The sequence below is a fragment of the Phacochoerus africanus genome, chromosome 1, assembly GCF_016906955.1.
Source record: "Phacochoerus africanus isolate WHEZ1 chromosome 1, ROS_Pafr_v1, whole genome shotgun sequence".
Lineage (NCBI taxonomy): Eukaryota > Metazoa > Chordata > Mammalia > Artiodactyla > Suidae > Phacochoerus > Phacochoerus africanus.
The window spans coordinates 286,234,277-286,250,990 of NC_062544.1; the positions used below are offsets into that span (position 1 = coordinate 286,234,277).

Consider the following 16,714-nt stretch of genomic DNA (forward strand, 5'->3'; position numbering starts at 1 on the left):
CCAAATTGGAGCTGTAGCTGCCGGCCTACACCACAGCAACACCAGATCCGAGCCTCGTCTTCAACCTGCACCACAGCTCCCGGCAACGCTGGATCCTTAACCGAGTGTGGGCAGGGATCAAATCTGCATCTTCATGGGTACTAGTCGGGTTCTTAACCAGCTAAGCCACAACGGGAGCTCCTGTTTGTATTTTTTGATGCCATGTGCAAGTGCTATCATCTACTTGTCTGTCTGTCTTCACTTGGTATGACTCTCTAGGTCGATCCGTGTAGATGAACAAAACCAAACTGGAACAAGAACGGTGGGCAGGGAGGCGGCTGGCTTCTTCCCTGGAGGGAGGAGGGCCGGGGCGGTGCCTCCTCGGATGCTCACCTCACACTGGTGTGTCTCTAAGTGTTGTGCTGAAGGTACCGTGCAGCTCATTAAAATCACGACAAATGTGGAGCCCGCAAAGAGAGCGGAGACGCTCTCCTCAGAAAACTTAAAACAGAGCAAATGAAACCTCATCATTCACCCGTGAACCCCAGAAGAAACCCACCTAACTGTGGCGTATTTATTTTAATAATTGCTGGAGACTGTCGGCAGAACTAGGACTTCTGCATCCACGTTCAAAAGTGAGGTGACCCTGTCGTGTGTCTCACGTCTGCCAGTTGGGTCAGCATCACACTCCGTATTTCATACAAGAATCTGAAAGCTGTTCATCTCCCGACTGGACAAGTCGCAGCTCCTGTGTGGGTCAGGCGCAGGTGCTGGGTATCTTGGGCACAGTGTCCTTCCTGTCGTGGGCAGCCTGGAGAAGCACCCTGCTGCGGGCCTGCGGCGACACGGCCCCCAGGGCGAGCCGGAGCCGACCCAGGCCTGCAAGCAGCCTTCCGCGGCTGCAGACCCCAACTGCAAGTCTCTGCTGATCCTGAGTAAGTCCGACTTTGCTGGAGAAAGAGCTGGCCGTCAACACAGCCAATTCATCTTTTGCTGCTGCTACTTAAATCAGTTCACGGGACCTGCTTTTTACTTATCCTGGGATAACTGGATCAATTTACTAGTATTTCCGGAGCTGCTTCCTCTGATTTGGAGGAAAGCTCGTGTGGATTACCTGGGATAAACGGCCGGATCCAACCAGGTCCCTGTGCCTGGATCTGCAGGGACAGGAACCGGCCTCCAGGGCTCAGCTCTGTGGCCTCTTTTGCAGCCCTTGGGGATTCTGACCCCGAGCCCCTAGAAGGACGCCAGCGCCTGGGGTTCTGAACCCTCTTCCGGTTGAGCATCCTTTTCTCAAGGGTAGAGCCGTGCTTCTTTTTGTCCCCAAATGCCAACAAGGCATTCATTCCATCTCGCAGACTTGGGCACACACACGTGCTGCGACACCCAGACGCACAGACAGGAAAGGCAGGGCGCCGCTGGGGATGCGCACGAACCAAGCTGTGCTGAACTTTCCTGAGACGGTGGTGTCGAGTCCTGCGTGTCAGGGGCGCGAGCATAAGCCTGCAAAGCTTAAGTCTCTGGGGCTTCACCACAATTTCTCTACTTTTGAGTCATGCTTAAAAATCTTCAGGAGTTCCCGCTGTGGCTCAGTGGGTTAAGAACCCGACTAGAGTCCATGACGATGTGGGTTTGACCCCTGGTCTTGCTTGGTGGGTTAAGGATCTGGTGTTGCTGTGAGCTGTGGTGTAGGTTGCAGGTGCAGTTCGGACCCAGCGTGGCCGTGGCTGTGGCTGCCGCTCTGATCCCACCCCTGGCCTGGGAACTTCCACATGTTGCAGGTGTAGCCACGATGAAGTGGGTTCCATCCCTGGCCTTGCTCAGTAGGTCAGGGCTCTGGCGTTGCTGAGGCTGTGGTACAGGCCAGCAGCCACAGTTCCGACTGGACTCTGAGCCTGAGAACTTCCATATGCAGAGTGTAGCCCTCAAAAGCAACAACGAAACAATTCAAATGCTCTTTCATGGGCACTGCCTTGTGGCTCAGTGGGTTAAGAATCTGATACTGTCACTGGCTCAGGTTGTTGCTGTGCTGTAGGTTCGATCCCTGGCCCAGGAACTTCTGCATGCCACAGGTACAGCAAAAAACACCACCACCTCCCCCCAGAGGCAAAAAAATACAAATTAAGAATTTTGTGGGATTGAAGTTCCCGTCGTGGTTCGGTGGTAAACGAACCCAACTAGTATCCATGAGGAGGCAGGTTCGATTCCCGGCCTTCCTCAGCGGGTGAAGGATCTGGCACTGCCGTGGGCTGTGGCGTAGGTCACAGATGTGGCTCGGATCTGGTGCTGCTGTGACTGTGGTGTAGGCCAGCAGCAGAAGCTCTGATTAGACCCCTAGCCTGGGAACCTCCATGTGCCGTGGGTGCGGCCCTAAAAAGACAAAAATAAAAAATAAGAGTTTGGTGGGCTGGACTGGGAGTCTGGGGTCAGCAGACGCAAACTGTTACATCTGGAACAGACAGCAAGGTCCTGTTGTCACCTCGGGGACCGCCTGGGCCAGGACGGAAGGTGATACACCGAGGGCACACACGCGACCGACCGACCGCTCGGCTGTGCGGCAGACGTCGGCCGACACTGCACGTCAAGGTAATTGTTTTAAAGAGAGTTGTCACACGTTCTCACCTTCCGAAGAGGGGAAATGGTTCATCTTAACTCTGACCACACTGAGCTGGGAAAGCTGAAACAGTGGTGTTTCTTTTGGGAACATGAGAGATGACTTAAACAAAACCACCTAGATCACCAACTCAGTGTCACTAACTAATCAGAAAAACAAACCAAACCCGAAACACAACATGCAACCAACCACACACTGCTCTGCTCCCCCAGCTCCAAAAAGTTCAAGACACCAGAACTTAGGTAAAAACTAATGTTCAAATCACTAGAATCCCCTTTTAAAATAACTGACCGAGCACGACTGGACTGTCATGAAACCAGGGGACCGAGTAAGCATCAGCTCCTCCCAGCCAGTCCCGGGTGAGCGGGACGGCACGGGGCTGAACGTGCTCCCTGAGCCGCCGCCACCAGCCATGGGAGAGCGGGCGCCGGGGCCTGGGGGCCGGCGGTGAGGACGCCGTGTCCGCTGCAATCGCTTCTGGGCCGCTTCCGGGTAAGGCTGCCCGGGGTTGTCATGACCGAGGCCTGGGAAGGGCTGCCGAGCCAGGTCTGAGCCCTGTCACCTCGGTGGCTCATGACATGGGGGCGGCCCAAACGCGTTCCTGTTTTGGGCCACCTGTGTCTCAGAAACACACGGGGGCTCTCGGAGCCAAGCAGCAGCCGGCAGTGGGACAGCTGAGCCCGCAGGGGGCAGGGGGCACTCCCTCCCAGGCCTGGCCCAGCTCTCGGGGGCACTGGCTGCTCTGCACTCCAGGCGGGCAGCGAGGGCCGCCGTCAGGGCGCGTGCGGGTAACGGGCGACACGGTGACTTGTTCTTACAGGAATTTCCCCTTAACTGGTGCCCTCAGTTCAAAACGACGGTGTCATTTACACCCAAAGTGACAGCGGCAGCAACAGTTTCACCTCAAGGACATGTAAAACCAGGGCTTTCCATGAGGAGTCAGGGACACCGGGATACTGTATCACTACAAATTTTATTCAGAAACCCATCTTTGTTATTTTTTTGTTGTTTTTTAAAAAAATTCCCATTATGAACTTGTTTGGTCAATCAACTACAACACCTTCCAGCAGACATACGGTAAAAATGGCCTGGCTCAGAATCGCCCAGATCGTTCACGATCTCTCGACCGCCTCCTGTCGCGCTCCCGTCCCCCGCCGCCGCCGCCGCCGCCGCCGCCACCACGACCACGGTCTCTAGACCGAGAGCGGCGCTCCCGAGAGCGGGACCTCGATCTATGCCTGCAACCAAGGACAAGAAACAAAACCATGGCATCCAAACCGCGCGGGCGGCCCACGAGGGCGTCTCGTGGAGCTGGCGACCTAACGCGACACACCGTATCTCGTCCGCGTTAGGGGCGACACGGATGCAAGAGGAAAAAGTTGCTGATGAAGTCACGGGCCGAAGCTCTAAGGCGGTGGGGGGCCGGGGGAGACATCCTGGGCCTCCTGCGGTGGCACCGCCTCTTTAAATGACCAGGGAAACAGTAGCCCGGAGTGAAGCGGACGTGCGCGCCGCTCACCCGACGCCCGGCCCCGCTTCCAGGTCCTGCCCCAGCCGGGCCGCCTCCCGCAGACGTCGGCTGGAGGTGGGGGCTCTTGCTGCCCAGCTTCTGCTCACCACCAACAGCGGGTGCCCAGCAGAAGAGGGTCAGAACTCCGGGAGCAGGAAAAGTGGCTCGCCCCCGCCAACAGCTGGGCCTCTGCTGACACTCCGCCCACACCTCAGCACCAGGAAGGGACAGCCAACTGTGCCCGCTGCTGGGTGGTCTGCAGGGCAGTGCCACCCTGGCCTGCCCACCAAAGAAACCCCCTTGGAGATGGATGGTGTGTGCAGGAGACTGCGCTTTGCTCTCACTGTGGGAATGAAACACCAGGTAGACAGCCCGACCCACCCGCAGTCACCAGTGAGACGCGGGTCTGTGCAACGGCCTCCAGAAAGAACACTTTATAGTTAAAGTCTGCGGCCCAGTGGTTATGGATTTGGCGCCGCCACTGCTGTGGCTGGGTTTGATCCCAGGCCTGGAAACGTTCACATAAATAAACACGCACGACATTCCAGAAGTGCCCCGTAAGGAAGACACGTGACCCCAAGGCCAAGCCTCACTTGCTGAAAACCGACCACCCCAGTACTCACTTCTTGCGACGGCGCCCGTAGAGCTCCCGCCGCAGCTCTCTAGAGATGGGCTTCAGGTGCATGAAGTTGCAGAAGCCGCCTCGCGTGCACTCTCTGCGGGAGAACCAGACGGGGTCACAGGGCGTGTGCACGGCCCCCGCCCCCGCCCCGCGCAGGCGCCCTGGGGCCTGTCCACACCTACCCCATCTCATACTGACGGCAGCAGGCTTCCCTGAAGTCGGTCACGGGCGAGAGCTCGGCGTGGATCGGCTGGCCGTTAAACCAGCGGTTGTTCAAGTCAATCACGGCCTTTTCCGCATCTTCTTCACGGCGAAACTGCAAACACAAAACAAAAAGGCTTGCCTCTCACCCCTCCATGCCAGAGATTTCCTACTACTGCTTCAGAGAGATACTTGGGCTCCCAGAGGCGAGTCGCTCGGTGGCATAAAGGAGGCTACCCTCCATCCGTGAAGGTCACACCAGATACGCTGTCTTGGTTTTCAAATTCAATTGGTTAAGAGAACAAATGCAGTAATTCGTGCAGGCAGTGAAAGATTTAAAAAAAAAAAAAAGGAAGGCGGAAGCCAGCTGCTCCTCCCCAAGTCCCTGGACAGCGGACGCCCAGGCCGCTGCGCTGGAGCCACGAGCAATGCAGGAACAGGTCTGGGCAAGTGGGACCTCAAGGTCAGGGCGCCCCTCCCTGGTTAGGGGACCCACTCCCTGCGGCCCCTCACTCCCACCTTTTCCCCTTTCCTTTCAAGGTGGCACCTGCGGCACGTGGAGGTTCCTGGGCCAGGGGTCAACCTGGAGCTGGAGCCGCAGCTCGGGGCAGAGCCGGCTCCTTCCCCCGCGGAGGGAGGCCGGGGGTGGAACAGGCGCCCCCACGGCCGCCATGTGGCGGGGGAGGTCTCGACCCGCTGAGCCCGACGGCCCCCCTCCTACCTTGACATAGACGTTCCCGACCAGGTGGTCGCCCAGGTTGTCACACACGTTCATCTCCTCCACCTCGCCGTACTTCTCCTCCATCTCCGTGAAGACCTCCTGGGGGGAGACGGGGCGGGTCACGGCGAGACCGGCCAGGATGCGGCGCCCCGCCCGCCCGCCCGCCCGCCGGCCGGGGGTCCCGCTCACCTCAAAGAACTCGTCATAGTGCTCCTGCATCTCGACATCGCTCACGGCACCTGCAGGCGACAGAGGCCCGGCGGGTGAGCGCGCGGCCGCGCCCGCCTCGACGTGCTACGCGACACACATCAGATTATCTAGAGAGAACGAGAGCTGCGTCCTACTGGAGGCGGCAGACACGCGGCACACGGCCCCTCGGGGAGGCTGCACAGTGTGGTGAGATCTGTACAGGCCTCATCACGGGCTCAGCTCTGGCTACGAAAATACTCCAATCACGACACGTTTTCATCAGCATCAAAGGGCCAACATTTTCAGAAAATGTGAGGAAAACGTTGACTCTCAAATTTTTAAACGAAAATTCTCTTTTTAGATTTAAAATAGAGGCCAAGGAATCACACTTTTTTTTTTTTCTCCTTTAGTAGGTTAAAATGAAAGCTGAAACCAAGGTAGGTAATTAAAAGCTTATGTTTCCTGACTAGTTGCTTTGACTGCTTATCAGCTGACAAATGCTTTTAAAATTCTTTCTGGTGCCATTAAAACCCAAATGCCCAAAAATGAAGATTCGGTAGGATATAACCAAGTTCAGCGACAGTGTTCTGAACGCCCTCTTTTCCCTGAAGGGAAAGTTTCGATGCGCGGAGGAAAGCCTTGTCTGCATGTCAAGCTCTTTCCACCGGGTCTCTCCATAACCCACGGGCACCAAGTGGCATCAGGGCCACTGCGGGCAGCGGTTCTGCAGATGGTCATTCTACCCTCAATACCACTCTAGCAAATTTTACGACTCCAACTCGGAAGTTCTCTGAACCTCAATCTGAGAAGGCACGAGGCTGTGTGTCAAGAAACTCACGTCCCCAACAGCCAGGCCAGGGAGCGGCTTTGAGGCTCGGCGCCCCTCCTGGGCCCAAGGCCTCCGGGCTCCCACCCAGGGCCCCAAGTTCTAGCCACACTCTGCTGCTTGCAAGCAGTTCCCTAGCTTCCTGGAAACACCTCTTTATAAAAACACTCTGAGCGTCAGAACCCGCTTCGACTTTGCTTCTGACTACGACGTACATGCACCTGCTAGCCACTGGGGTGGGGGTGGCCCTGCTCTGCAGTTCCTTCTGAATTTCCAGGACTCTGGCTTGCTCACCCAGGGTATCAGGCGACAGCCCAGCCCAAGTGAAAGGCTGTCAGGAACGTACCTCTTCTCGAGGAGAAATGAGGTTTTCAACGTCAGAGAAGCCCATTCCAAAGGGCAGATTTTAATGTTGGAAGTTAATTTCCTGCTCCACAACAAAAAATTGTTACACCCTCAAAGTTTTAGCAGTATCGAGAATCAAATTTTGGTGGTGGTTAAAATACGGGCTGTGCCCATGGTGCTTCCACCCTGTCACTACCTAACAATATCGCTATGCCAGTGGGCAGAGCTTTTTCTCCTATACTCTGGTTAACACCGAGTCAATCAAAATGACCTGAAAGGCAGAGACGAGTGATTAAAAAACTGTTCAGTAGTTTAAATGCAAGTATCCAGTCTTCTCACAGAAACGCTCTTAAACTGGGGTTCACGTTTAAGTCTAATCCGAGCATAGAAAGCTTGTTTTTCTACAGATAAAAGGGTATCTTGAGAAGAGACAGTAATTCTAGGAAACTGCTAAGCCTCGCTGGTTGGAATTTTATTGGAAGGGTCTTTTGCCAGATATTTCAAGTTCGTCAATTTAAACTGATATTCCTTTGGAATTGTATAGTCAAAATTTCATATAATTTATAGAACCGGGACCCCAGAATGGCAATATTTAGTACAGCTAAACTTTTACTTTGTAGCATATGCAAAACAAGAGCACTGTGCATCACAAATACTGACACAAAGAGAGCTGGTACAACATTCTTCAGTCAACAAAGCACACACTCCCCCCGAAACGCTCAGGGCAAAGAATGATTAACTGTCGTTCGTCACTGCTTCTCATTCGCTTCTCCGGGCAGGGCAGGGCTGGAACAGCCCGTATACAAAGTTCCCCCACCTACTCATCTCATTTCTTTAAAAAAGAAAACAAACCAAAAAACCAGGCATTTTTAAACCAAGGGCTACCAAACCAATCCTGCTACCATCAGCTTCAGGGAAAGAAATGAATTCCCTACCAGATCAGCATGAACAGCAAAAACATGTGGTGTTTCTCAGGAAAAATGTACCCGTCCTTCCCCTGCAGACACGGCCCCCGGGCACGCACGGGCACGCACCCGGGGGCCTCCCAGTTTGGTTGGGGCCACCTCGAGCAGGTGGCGGCTGCGGGGACGGTTCCACCCACCGCAGGTCACCCTGTAGACTGAGGGGCTCCAGGCCACGTGTGTACATGACTCGGGTTTGTGGCTACGGGGGGAACCCTGTGTGGCTACTGTGTGATGACTTTTCACAGCTCCCTTGGGTCCGGACCCCTGGATTTTAACACAAGGCCAGGACGCTCATGTCACTGTCTCCTCGGGTGACCAAATGCACTCTACAGCTCACCGCTTCTGAAGCTTGTGGTGTAGTTAATCAACTTTCCCACGATGGTAGCGCCTGTCCTGTTTCCTGATAGCCAGCCCCGGGTAAACACCACATCCCTGACTTCAATTCAGTGTTTCCCGCACCCGGAGAAACCAGGAGGGCTCCTGGGCGCCCGGTCTCGCTCTTCCCTACCAGGCGTCCCTTATTCTTCCAACGGGAGCGCCTGGGTCCTGAGGCGGGAGAGCCCCCGCCAGGTTTTCTGGCGATGCAAAGTCGGCTCAGGCTGGCGTGGACGGCGGGCTCGGGCTCACTGTCACTGGACAGCCCTCATCTGGGAAGGGCTCACGATCAAAAAAAAGCACCCTCGCCCAGTGGAGTTTGGGGCAGAGAGGCCTACGTGAGAACCCGCGGAGCGCGCTCAGAAGGTTCTTCCAGCTGGAGAAGCGTCTGCTCATGGGCAGACGCAGCCTCCCCGGTGACGGCCCAGGGGCAGGAGAGCAGCTCCGCGCTCGCCCCAGGGCACCTCTGCTGTCCCTGCTCCTCCTAGGGAAGGGGGCCCGGGCGCCGAGCTCGAGTGGGGGCCGAGCTGGGCACCCCTCGAGAGGGCGGTCCTTGACACTAGAGCGGCAGACCAGGCGCGGTGGACACTGAGCTCTGACGCGCAAGCCCAGGGAACCAGGGAAGGAACTTGGATGAACTTACAGCGCAAACCGTCAGCAGACTGGGAAGAGTTTTGAGGGTTACGGTAAATGTTCAAGAGGGCAATGGTCTGAAATACAAAACGCAACAACTTTATATTATGGAAAATTAAATGTCAACACTTCACCGGCTTCCTGGCGATCGCTTCCGTCAAGACTCAGGGCTGAAAAAAGAGCGAGTTATTTTCTTTGGAAGCCGAGATGTCCTCAGCTGACGGCCATCTGCAGCGCCCCGCGGGGCGACCTGCCAGAGATCCCATGATATGCGACTACTGCATTTCGGTCAGACCGCACACACTCCGGGGTCTCAGGGTTCCAGCCCGGTGAAGGACGCAGGGTGACTCGGCAGGCTAGGACCACAACAGTCCCGCGTGGCAAACTTGTAATGAACAACTGAGAAAGAACGGGGCCTGTGCACGCTGACTGGAGAAATACGGTAATGACATATCATGAAATCTCCACTTCCTAGAGGAAAAACTCACGGTGAAGCAAAACCCACACTTACGGGGCCACTTACCTTACTGATTCCTAAAAAGGCCTAAGATTTTTGCTTTTACAGAAAGAACTTAATAATTGCCAGGGGCTCAGTCACCGGAAAGACCAGTGATCGGCTGGTGACGCTCAGATGTCGCAGGGCCGGGCCCTTGTCGCGAACAAGGGTCCTTGGCGGGAAGAGGCCCGGCCGGCGACGCCCCCGGACAGCCGGCTGAACAGGCCTGGCCAAGTATCAAGCTCTCGCTGTGTGCGCCACGGACCTCCGGCACCGTGTCCTGTTTGCAACAGCTCTATGTCAGCAGCTCAGAAGCCAACATGGTTTGTCTCAATTAAGAGCGGGCTCTTTAACACCATTGTCTTAAAAGAACTCCTCCAACTGTGGGACTTACAGTGTGAGCCGTCAGCCGTCTGTGCACTGTTTTGGGGATTACGATAGATGTTTTGAATCAAGATGGTCTGCGGGGAAAAAAAATAAAAAGGGGAATTCTACTGGCTGCTGTGCAGATATCAGACAATTGCAAAGAGACAACTCGTTCGCAAATGGCTCCCCGCGTGCTGTCTGCTTGCTTCCTGCAAGTCAGATACTCGTCTTCTGCAGAGTCCACCCAGCCGTCATATTATGGAAACAGAGTCTGAGCAGTGACTTAGGTCAGGTCCGCCAGCAAGAACCAAGACGACACTGGAGCGGTTGCTCTGAGCAGTCCCACGTCACTGAGGTGCTGTGAGGCAAGGTTAGTACCACTCACTAGGCCGCTGTCTTACACGCGCTCCGTATTCCTAAAACCCAACGCACAGCTCTAGCACACGCAGTCCAGCCAGCGCGCGTGGTCTCGTGGGAAACGGGCACACCGCATGGGGTGCCCGACTCTCGTGGGCGCCTAGCATATTTACGTTTTCTTGGTGGGACCTCTGTTTACATAATACAATAGCTTAAAACATTTGCTCTTTTCCGATCCTTCTTTTAAGGGAAAAAAATCCATTTAGCCCTTGTGCTTTAAACTGGATCAGGCAGACTCGAAACCTTACATTGTACCGTTCTTCTTAAAATCAAGTTGTCTGAAAAAACAAACCATGTGTAAGTTAGTAGGCTAGCACATCACATGAATTGTAACGTCCACATCACCGTAAGAAGCTTAGAAAGAAACCCCCACTCAATCACGCTAGAGATTTATAAGCTGCACCAACAAACAGCATGACTTAGGAAACTACATATTCAGCCTCAACCTGGGTCCGCAGCAGTTCTGTCAGCGGTTTTACAAACCCAGCCAGCGCCACTGCTACTGCGCCTCTCTCCAGGGGAGCGGCTGGGCGAGAGCCCCCCAGTCAGAGGTCTGCTCTGGGAACCCCCCTGGGAGGATACCCCAGAGTCACAGGGCACACCCGTGACCACAGACCCTCCCTCGGGGCCGGGCCTCTTCCCCAAGCCATCGGTACTGCCCCGAGGCAACTTATCTGGGGCCTCAGCTGTTTCCCAAAGTCAAGCTCGCTCCGTTTTTAACTGGAGTCACCCGAGCATGACAACGCCGATGGAAAGCTACCGCGAGCCCAGTTATTCCACCGGAAATTCATGTTGGTCTCGCCCGGGTCACCCGGCAGTGGCTGCTTAATGCAAGAAACTTCACTTAGAGAGCAGCGCGGTTCCACTGAAATCGGGGTGGTCCGGTTACCGAGAACCAACCAAGCAAATCAAATCAAGACGCAAGCTAGCGCGCACAACTGACCCCAGCAAACTTTTATGGAACCAAGGCCACTGACCTAGTGGGAGAAGCAGTTCATAAAGCGAACCACTTGAAAAAAATCCAGCAGAAAATGTAAAGCAAGTTCTCCAATATTCTGAGTTTCAAGAGACATGTTCAAAGCTGATACGTTAGAAAACATGGTCTCTTTCTTACACTAATCGGCTGACTTTCCTAAATGCTCAGAGGAAGACATTCCGTCAGGGGCTCAAAGGCTGAGTCCAGCTTCCTCCAGGCGCGGGCAGTTCCAAGGCCGCACGTTCAGAGCTCACGGGCAGTGGGCAGGAGCTCAGAGCCCTCGGTCTGGAAAGACTGCAGTACAGATTTTTTTCAGATCCCAAACGCTTAGATAAATTTGGGCAGAAATTTTGTTCCTCTCAGAGGTGCTTTCTCCCTTTAAGTCAGTGGATCACTTGCAGGGTAGGAACCCTTGCCTTTTCTCCAATTCTCCAAAAATAAACTATTAAAAAAAAAAAAATCACAATTTTTGATTGACCTGAACTCACAGCAGAGCCAAACCCAAGGTAACAGGCGTCTCTCAATGAAGTGAACAGACCGGCTGTTCGGAAGGTAATGCCCACTGCTTCTGTGATGTGGCACAGCCTGCCGTTCCCTTGGCGGGGGTCTCAGTGGGGTTGAACCCAGGAGCGCTGAGAACCCCCGCCTGCCCCGGGCGGGAGCGGCTCTGCTGGCTCTGCTGACAACTCCTCCGCCGTGGCTCCATCCACCTCCACTGCCTGAGACCCACTAGCAGGGAGCCCACTCCACCTCTACCGCCTGGAAAAGAGGCCAGGCCAGCGTCGGCTAGCGGCAAGGAGGGTGGCAAGGCGGAGGAAACCAGCCTCTGCCAACGGGCTTCGCTAACGACAAAAACAGGGGACCTTCCACTCGGGTTGCTTCGCCCGCCTCATTCTCATGAAACGAAGTACCCTTATGAACACACATGGGAAATAAAACAACTAGACCTGCTTATTAACACATGGAAACCATTAACTGCCTCTATGAAGCAGGAGTCTTTAGTACATGACGTTTTGATAATTTACATGAAAACAGAAAAAAAAAGGAAAACAAACAAACCTGGCTAAAGGTCGGTTTATTGTGCAACCGAGAGCATCTGTCTCCATGACGACATGCTCCAATTTTGAAATAAAATGAGCAGTTGACTCTGTAAGGGAAAATAAGAGCGGATTATTTTGCTGGACAGGGATCAGAGAGATGGAAACGTCATCAACACGACAAGTGCCACCCGGCCACTTTCCTTTCACTTCACAGAAACACGGGCACACCGTTCCTGCGGGCAACAGTGCCCCCGTTTCAGGATTACTCAGATTCAACCTGCCCCCCCCCAATGTGGTGCTTTTTCACCGACAAGCCCCCATTCGAACCCCCCCACTCAAATCCCCTCCACTTTCAGCAACCCTCAAACAACATGGACGTGAACCACGCGGGTCCAGAGACTCGGATTTCTCAGCTACTAAACGCCACACACCACACGCCGCACGGCAGGGCGAACCTGAGGTTTCAGAGCCCGACACGGAGGGCTGCCGAGCAGCTGCCGTGCAGAGGGCCGCCCCCCAGCCCCCAGCCCCTGAGGGTTCCAGGGTAAACTGTACTTCTCTGCTCTGCGGTCTTCTCTTGAGTTGAACGTGAAACTCGTCTGAACCTGGGTTTAACTTCAAGCCTATCTATTCTCCAGTCCCGCAGGATACCAAGTCCCTCTCGAGGACCCTAACCCAGTGCGGGGACGGGTCAAGATCCTGACCTGCCACTCGGTGCCTGGGCACAGGAAGGCCACCCCCGCCTGACCGAGGAAGACGCCAACCTGGCCCTGTTCCAAGAGCCGGGACCAGACGTGCTGTGTGTGCATCACGTGCAGCTCCCGTCACCTAGTAAACCCAAGACCAGCGCAGGTTCCCTCGCCCAGGACACCAGACCAGCGGGAAACTTCCAAAAAGAGGTCTGAAGTAAACAATCCATCCCCTGGGCTTCGGCGCACCGAGAACAAGCTACTGGGGAGGCCACCCTGCCTGCAGGACCCGCGCTCGGCCACCCTGTGTCCCAACGCAAAGCCCCCCTCCATGTGCTCAAATACTCGGACCGTCCAGACAGCACCGACACCTGCAACCCAGTGGCCTGAGCGCCCTACGGGCCGGTGGGTCTGTGAGCGGGAGGAGACCTCGCCAGGTGGGCCCCATGCACAGGCAGACCAGCAGAGGCGGGAGGCCACCCGCAGAGGCAAGGTGTGAGCAAGCGCCACGTTTAGATGCCAACGCAGGCCCCACGATCAAAGGGCCTGCACGAAACGCCACGGGCCAGGAAGGCCAACCTGCCTCGGACTGAGCGTTAGTGACACGGACGGCCAGGTCCGGACGTGTCAGGGAGGAAAATGACGCAGAGGCGCAGACTCCTCCGCCGGGCCTCAGTCACCCGAGGCAACGGTGCACATCTCCAGCCGAGCGAGCCTACTTTAAGAATGCTCCAGAATGGACGAACGTCCTGTCTCAACAACCAAAACCCAACTATCCCACGTAATTAGAACCACCCCTGCGCCTGCACCTCCTCTCGTTTCATGATGCCCAGTTAATTAGCGCACTCAGTCCACTGGGCAAAACCTTCCCAGTGGCCGGACTTCCCCTGTGGCTCAAAACTGTCCAGTGTGCTTATTCAACTACGGAAACAAAATGAAAACCGGTAAAAGATTTACCATCAGAGAAGATGTGAAAAAGGCTACTCTATGTTTACATTTAAACAATGTCCAGAGTCTCAAACGTGTAACTATCAAAAATTTTTTTCTTTTTTCCTCTGGGTCGTTTTAGGGGCCGCACCCTTGGCATATGGACGCTCCCAGGCTAGAAGTTGAGCCAGAGCTGCAGCCACCAGCCTACACCACAGCCACAGCATCACCAGATCCGAGCCTTGCCTGCGACCTACACCACAGCTCACAGCAATGCCGGATCCTTTACCCACTGAGCTCCTTCACCCACTGAGAGAGGCCAGGGATCGAACCAGCATCCTCATGGATCCTAGTTGGGTTCGTTACCGCCGAAGCAGGACGGGAACTCCCTAGTGAAATACTTTTAATTGGTAGAGACCTACGTTTCACTTCTAGCTTAAATTAAAAAAAAAAAAAAGTTAGCAGGAACCATCACCTTCATTTTTTAAGAGTCGAGATGTTTCCTGGAAACTAAAACCCCACAAGTCTCCCTGAAACAAGAAACCTAGATTAAGTAATCCAGTTTCCTGAAATGCAGCCACGACTTGTACCTAACAGCTCCTACAGGTTGAAATGTGGTTGGTTACAGCAAGCATATTAAAAAATGTTATTGGAATGAACCTCTGCAGGAAGAGTTTCACAGAGTAAAGAGAAAACACCTCATGCAGCTTTTTACAAGAGAGAGGGAAGGAACACCAGTGCCTGGGACCTAAGACGGCCACTAATACAATCCGGAGAGTGACGCTGACACTGCGGGCTCCTCACCAGACGCCAGAAGCCTCTCTTCCCAGCGGAGGCGGCCAATGCTTTCAAGACCAGGGTCCCCAAACTGCTCTGTGAGGCCCGGGCACGCCTCTCGCACAGCACGTAACCATTCCAACGCATTTGACTTCTGTGAGATCCTTTACGTGACAAGCACCCCGCGGGCTCCTTGAGAACAAGATCCAGACCACGCATCCTTGAGCGCCCAGAGACTGGCCTCCAATAAACGCCCTAGAGGATGACTGATGATGCTGTCTTGTGAGTTTTGCTAGGAAAAAAAAAAAAAAAAAATCCCCTCCTCCAAGTGACACAGGAAATTCGGGAATATGTGAAAAAAGACATGTTACAAGATCGACTGCACGCTGGAAAACAGAAACAACCTGAAAGTGTTTGATAAAGTAGCATCAAAACGTTATCTACACCAAACTTAGGGGTTTATCATTAAAAACACATTCGCATAAGCCTCGTACAGCCTGAAGGATCCCGAGATGTGAACCACTTATCCAAAGAATAAAATAAGCTTTGTGTTTAGGTTTTCGAACTAACAATTATCCTCCAAAGTGTCTGAAAACATTCCCCTTAGTCTAAACTTTGCATTGGAAATTCATACGTGGCAGGGTCAAAAATCTTTTAAAGACTTCAGGCTAGCCATCGACTAGGGGAGAAAAAACTCTCTACCTCATTCTTATGTTGGAATTGCATTTTCAAGTGTTCTAAAAGCAGATTGTGCCTCTTAGGCTAGTTAACCCGTAATCTCATCAAACGTCCTTACGATCAGCCCAGATCATCGATTAAGCACAGAGGAGCCTTATTAAGTGGATAAAACCCCAACGGTTCGGACCCTAAGTTACCTAACGATTTAACTCGGGCGAGGTTTGTACTACGGCTTCCCCGACGCGACCTTAAAAGCTGAAAGTTGCGGGGACTGGCAACGTTGACAACTTCAGCACAACTCGGACGGCTTCGGAGACCCGGGGGCGCGGGGGCCCGGTCGCCGGTAGGTGGGCCGCCGAGGCGCCCCGGGCGGGAGCAGCCGCGCCGCCCGAGCGGAAGCCCGCCGCCCGCCCGGGCCCGTCGCCCGCCCGCTCGGGCGCACGAGGCGGCGGCGCGGCTCCCGAGGCCGGAAGGGCCGCCGCTCCCCTCCCCCCGCCGGCCCGCCGGGGCTCCCGCCGCCTCCCAGGCCCCGAGGCCGAGCCCGCTCGCGCGCCGCCCGCCCCCCCGGCCCGAAACCCGGCGGCCGGTTCCCACTCACTTGTCTTTCTCGGTGCCGAAGATGGAGGCCAAGTACTCCGCCATTTCCCACCCGCCGCCGCCGCCGCCGCCACCGCCGCCGACGACCCCGCCCGACGCCCGCGGGAGACGTCACCCGGACGCGACGACGCTCGCTCCGCTCGGACGGCGCGGGGGTCGCTGCCCAATCCGGAGAGGCGCTGCCTGCGCGTAGGCGGGACTTGGCGGGCACGGGAGGTGCCGCCCGCCAGCGCCCCCTTCCGGCACTCCCCCTGCCCCGCACCCGCGCTTCCAGCTCCGCGGGCCCGCGCTCCCAGCGCCCTGGGCCCAGGCGGAGGTCCCCGACCCCGCCGGCGCCCCCGGAGGGCCCGGGGAAGCCGAGCACGCAAACGGCGGTCGGGAGGCGGCGGGTAGGGGCTTCTCCACACAGTCCCTGGGGCTAGGCCCGGGGCGCGCGTGCCCCGCTTGGGCGGGTTCTGCGGAGCTCTGCGAGGTGCAGGCTCCCCTTCCTCGTACTTTCGCTGTGGGACTACCCCGCCCTCACCGCCTTTCGAGCCCTTCCTGCGGGAAGACCCCCCCCCCTCCTCCAGCGCCCTCGTGGGTTGGAACGGAGCCGGGGTGGCCCAACGCCGCGGGCCCCGGGAAATGCGCCGCTAGGGCCTGGGCCCGACCGGGAAAAGCCTGGCGGGTTCGGAGGCTCCGATCGCCCAGGAGGCCGACTGCGCGAAACCCACTGCAAAAACCAGGGGCGGCTCTGCTTTAGGGACGTCTAGTAGCTCCCGGCGCGTAAAC

At 55.7% G+C, this 16,714-nt stretch overlaps 1 protein-coding gene across 2 annotated transcripts; it reads right to left on the reverse strand.

Annotated features, from left to right (window-relative positions):
- Window positions 1-3,547: 3,547 nt before the first annotated feature.
- On the reverse strand, window positions 3,548-16,447 carry U2AF1 (U2 small nuclear RNA auxiliary factor 1). Of its 2 annotated transcripts, none has more exons than XM_047797426.1 (8): window positions 15,945-16,447; window positions 12,295-12,382; window positions 8,991-9,057; window positions 5,837-5,886; window positions 5,648-5,746; window positions 4,908-5,041; window positions 4,727-4,819; window positions 3,548-3,831 (listed from the first exon to the last, which is right to left on the reverse strand). In XM_047797426.1, exons 1-8 carry the CDS (start codon window positions 15,986-15,988, stop codon window positions 3,687-3,689), a joined length of 720 nt encoding a protein of 239 aa, XP_047653382.1. In that variant the 5' UTR covers window positions 15,989-16,447; the 3' UTR covers window positions 3,548-3,686. The 2 variants fall into 2 exon arrangements, with proteins under 2 accessions (XP_047653382.1, XP_047653389.1); XM_047797433.1 differs by lacking the exon at window positions 8,991-9,057 and adding an exon at window positions 9,871-9,937 and having other exon boundaries at window positions 15,945-16,065.
- Window positions 16,448-16,714: the final 267 nt, after the last annotated feature.